Here is a 5,125-nt window from a genome sequence, read left to right on the forward strand (position 1 = left end):
TTATTATTATTATCATCATCCTCATCGTTATAATAATCATCTTCACTATTATCATTTTCGTTATCATCAGTATTATCATCATTGTCATCATCATATTCATCGTAATTATCAATCATGATTCCCCTGGCAGACGACCGGGTCCCCATCGAGCAGACGATCCAGTTGGAGGAGATCCTCATCGTCCTCATCATCGTCATCTTCTGGTTCCTCGCCGTCCTCGCCTTCCTTCGGAAATGGGACAGCATCAGGATCATGCAGCCCATGGAGCCCCGGTACCGCCACAGCCCCAAGGTACCCACACTCCTCTGCCTTGTCAAAGATCGTACATAATAATTAAGATAGTTCACTCAGACAGCAAAGGTGTTGTCAGCGGAAGTTCGCGCATTGCTTCTGATGGCGCTGCAGTCTTTATTTTAAAAAAATAATTTTAAGCTCTCTTTCGTTTCTCCAGAAGAAGAATAGGAATAGCGCAGTTTGTTAGTTTCTCTTTTATTGTTTTTCAAACAAGTAGGGTAACTCTGTTGGCAAAGTCCGCACTTTTTCGAAGAGGGCGCCACCGAATTATTTTGGGGACACTTTATTAATTGGCTCAAAGAGAGGAGTGAACTATCTTGTTATACGCGATCTTTGACCTTATTATCATGCCCAGTAGTGCCCCCATTGGCACCATTGCTTTGGTTCGGTTTGGTAGGCGTTGATAGCCAGATTGAAGGCGGAAAGCTACCATCTTGGCACAAACCGAACGAAGCAGACGGAGACCCTCAAAATCAAACGTGTTTGTTTTCAAGGCCGCAAGTCGGGAGATCGGTTTGTGTTAGAGAACCGATCCCCCAAAAGGGCACTAGATATATGAATTACAACGTTCTATCTGTCATTTTTTGGCCGTTTTGAGTTACTAAGGCCACAAGGTTAGAAACCAATTAATGTTCAATTAACTCGATCAAAATTGTAAGAATATCCGGAGTCTTTATCGTGATAATATGTGAGGCAGCGTGGTGGAATCAGGCTCTCGTCAATATTTGGGCATGTAGAGTTATTTGTATCTTCTTAAAGCTTGTTCAGTTATCTTTATTTGGATGAAAAAAATATCCATTTATCTTGAATATAAGTTGAGATATTTGCCAATGAAGAAGGTGGGGGTCACCTGTTTTCAGAGGTAAAATTAGTGAGAAAATGGCTGCCAAAGATAAGTTATTTCCTTAGCTTTAGAGCCCGTGGTAACTGAGAATTTACTTTTCTGTGCCTTTAATCTACGTTTTCAGGAAAAATCCACACAGAAATGAGTTCTTTATTGGGCATGAACAGTGTTGAGTCAAAAAATGAAAATTTGATGAAAATTCGTGGGAAAACGCAAGTTTCTTCACTTTGATTATTTGGACGAGAGCCTGATTCCACCACGCTGCCTCACATATTTTACAGAGTTGCTTTCGAAAAAAGCTGGACACATTGTGAAACTCATCATTTTTTACGTCACGTTTCTCAAAGCTAGGTACTAAGTAGGTAGAACTTCGTAATTTTAGAGTAGCAACTTCTCTACGTTATCAATTTCAATTATACAGTCGACTCCACGTGTGTTGAACTCGCTTGAGTTGATCTTCGGTTAAGTGGATCTTTTTTTCGGGTCCCAGCATCTCTTGTTCTCCACCGGTCCCAACGGTTAAGTTGGACTTCGGATCAAGAGTTGATTTTGTTTTTCACTCCCACGACATTTACTCATCTGTAGTCGACTGTATTGTTTTACGTCCCAGTTCAAACAATTTAGTAAATGTTGGTGGGCGGTGGGGATCACATCCCGGGTAGTGAAAAGTTGCTACCCTAGGATTACAAAGTTTTATCTGTTCAATACGTAGTTTTGAGGAATTTGACGTCATAATTTTTGAGTTTCACAATATGTCAAGCTTTTTCGAAAGCGATTCTTTGAATATATTGATAACGATTCCGAATATATTTACGGTTTTAATAAATGTCAGATAGAAGTTTGTAATTATGAGGTACTGAGATGTCAAGAAAAATTTCCCTCTCGGCCAATATAACAATATAGTATCATCGTATCTATCATGACCAGAATCTGACACCATGATCGTCTCGCTGTGTCAGATTATATCTCAACCTCCTTATTATAAATTATATTTTTTCTTTATCCCCGTCAGAATCTGGAGAACATCCAGATCTGTCTATCACAGATCCCTCATTATACTTGTATTCCTTATGTCTACCAGAATCTAGGAAACACCAAGTTTACTATCTATCTCAGATTCCTCATTATATAGTTCTTTGTTTGTTGTTTTATTGTTTGTTTGTTTGTTTGTTGTTGTTGTTGTTGTTGTTTTTGTGTTGTTTTTGTTTTGTTTTGTTTTGTTTGTTTGTTGTTGTTTGTTTGTTTTTTGTGTTGTTGTTTTGTGTTTGTTTGTTTTTTTTGTTTTGGGGGGGGCTTCAGAACCTGGCGCACATCAATATCGTCTATCTACCTAAAATTCGTCATTATAATACATTTATTTCTTTATTTTCATCAAAACCTGGAGAAGATCCAAATCGTCTATAGTCTATCTATCTCAGATTCGTCATTTTATGTGGTTTTTTTCTCTATCCCCACCAGAACCTGGAGAACATCAAGATCACATATTATCTACCTCCGATTTTTCTTTATATTATATGTCCCCTTTCTCTCCTTCAGAATCTGGAGAACATCCAGACCGTCTGTCTATCACAGATCCCTCATTATACTTGTATTCCTTATGTCTACCGGAATCTTGAGAACACCAAGTTTGCTTATCTATCTCAGATTCCTCATTATATAGTTGTTTGTTTGTTGTTGTTGTTGTTGTAGTTTTGTTTTGTTTTTGTTGTAATTTTTTTTTTTGGGGGGGGGGAGGTGTTTGTTCGTTTGTTTATTTGGTTGGGGTTTTTTGGGTTTTTTTTTAGGGGGGGGGGTATCTCCACCAGAACCTGGCGCACATCAAGACCGTCTATCTATCTAAAATTCGTCAATATATATAATACATTTATTGCTTTATTTTCATCAAAACTTGGAGAACTTCCAAATCATCTATCTATCTCAGATTCGTCATTATATGGGTTTTTTCCTCCATCCCCACCAGAACCTGGAGAACATCAAGATCGTGAAGCGGCCCCAAGACAGCATCATCTACAAGAACTACAGCCGCAAGGTGTCGGTGACCATGGTAGAGCGGGAGAAGCGACGCCTTCAGCGCATGCACACCGTGCCTTGTATGAGCGCCCTGCCCGCCATTACTCGCCTCGAGACGCTTCCCACAATACACATGGAGGAAGTGACGACCGAAATGTGACGTGTGGTTGCTATGGAGATATGATATGGGGCCATTGGTGGGGGATATGTGCTGTTGTGTGAGGTTGAAGACGGAGCGAGTTGCGTACTGTGTTGTGAAGCGAGACGTGTGCTCTGTGCGTGTTGTTGGCACGTCTGCGATGGGGATGTGGTGACGTCACAGGTGGTTTTGCGAAGACGAATGCTTGTGAGATTTGATTTGATTTGATTTTTTTTAAAATCAACATTAAGAGACTTTTATCAAGAAAATAATTAGTGCATTGTGAAGAGTTTTTAATTCCAAGAAATAGCGTCCTCGTAAGGCCATAGACCTGTGCTATAAATACTAGTAGTAAGTCTATGTGTGGGGCCTAAGTACTGACTTCCGGAACTCTCTACATCTGCCGGAAATGAGCCTACGCTGACGGACAGTTACTATGGCGATGTGTCAACAGAAGCTTGGGGGAGCGACCAATGGCAACCACGGCTGTCTGCAAACGCGTCGGGCGACGGATGGACACCCGGAAGTTGTCGTTGCAGGGGTCAGGGACTCTGGTACACTGAACTGATAATGACGACAATTTAATTTGTGTCACGACATAGTGGAATCAGGCGCTCGTCAGTTCTTGGGCATTTGGAATTATTGGTATATTCTTAATTAAAGATTGTTTATCTGCCTTGCTTTTGATGACAGAAGTATTCGTCTATTTGAAATTTAAGTCAAAGTTATTTTCGATTAATGAGGTAGGGATTATCTGCTTTCAGGTGTAGAATTAGCAAGAAAATGGCTACCAAAGTTTGGTGACTTCCAAAACGTGAGTCTCCCTGGAAAATGCAATTTTACAATTTGTTTGGCCCCTTTAATCAACCTTTCTTTCAGTAAAATCCATACAGAAATGTGTTTATAAATTGAAACAAAATGTATTCAGTCAAGAAAAAGATAGTAATAAAAGATTTTAGAATCCGTAAAAATTGTCCAACGGGTGGTAAAATGCCAATTTCTTCCATTTTATTACTTTGACGAGCGCGTAATTTCACCGCGATAACACACATTTGTATAGATAGCGCACATTGCCACGTCATCAGCAAGCTCTCTAGCTTTACAATCTATATTATTACCCCGGCAGACTTGATAGCATTCTGAAACAATCTTAATTTCCTTGGAAGCATACAGTGCTAGCTGCCACCGTACAGGCGCTAAAACACTACCACACCGACAAGATATTTCTCTGCCTATGGCCAGGTACCCATTCACACTTTGGGGAGGTGAGAAAAGTTCGTGTGAAAAGTCTTTCCCAAGGACACACCATCGGGCCGAGCTGAAGCTCGAACCCCAGTAGCAAAAAATCTCACGATTACGAGTCCCGTAGTCTGGTCACTAGACGACCAACCCACTGCCTAGTCTAAAACACGGACAGGTCAGAAATAGCAGTTTGCGGGACTCTTGGACCAGACACTTTGGATGCCTGATGTAAAAGGCAAGCAGAGTAACATGGCGTATAAGTGGCCTTTTTTCTGACCGTTTTTCCTACGGCAACACGTAATGGGGAAGCCGTGAATTTTTATGAGTGACTTATGGACTGCTGGGGTAATAATAGTAGTAAAGCACACAGAGCATGCTGTAGAGCGTGAATAGGTGCTCTATAAATACTACATCGGCTATACATTCTGCTTCTTCTTCTCCTTCTTCTTCTCCTTCTCCTTCTCCTTTTCCTCTTCCTCCTCCTTCTCCTCCTCCTTCTCATTCTTCTTCTTCTTCTTCTTCTTCTTTTTCTTCTTCTTCTTCTTCTTCTTCTTCTTCTTCTTCTTCTTCTTCTTCTTCTTCTTCTTCTTCTTCTT

The 5,125-nt window shown here is 40.5% G+C and overlaps 1 protein-coding gene across 4 annotated transcripts in view; it reads left to right on the forward strand.

Annotated features, from left to right (window-relative positions):
- The window catches only part of LOC101847570, a 152,365-nt gene extending 147,344 nt beyond the window's left edge, over nucleotides 1-5,021 (forward strand). For all 4 annotated transcript variants that reach the window (XM_013080509.2, XM_013080510.2, XM_013080511.2 and 1 more), the window contains 2 exons: nucleotides 131-291; nucleotides 3,099-5,021. In XM_013080509.2, coding sequence (XP_012935963.1) covers nucleotides 131-291; nucleotides 3,099-3,308 — 371 coding nt within the window. In that variant the 3' untranslated portion in view covers nucleotides 3,309-5,021. The remainder of the gene's footprint in view (nucleotides 1-130; nucleotides 292-3,098) is intronic.
- The last annotated feature ends 104 nt before the right edge of the window (nucleotides 5,022-5,125 follow it).

This window comes from Aplysia californica, unplaced genomic scaffold (assembly GCF_000002075.1).
Source record: "Aplysia californica isolate F4 #8 unplaced genomic scaffold, AplCal3.0 scaffold00089, whole genome shotgun sequence".
Classification (NCBI taxonomy): domain Eukaryota; kingdom Metazoa; phylum Mollusca; class Gastropoda; order Aplysiida; family Aplysiidae; genus Aplysia; species Aplysia californica.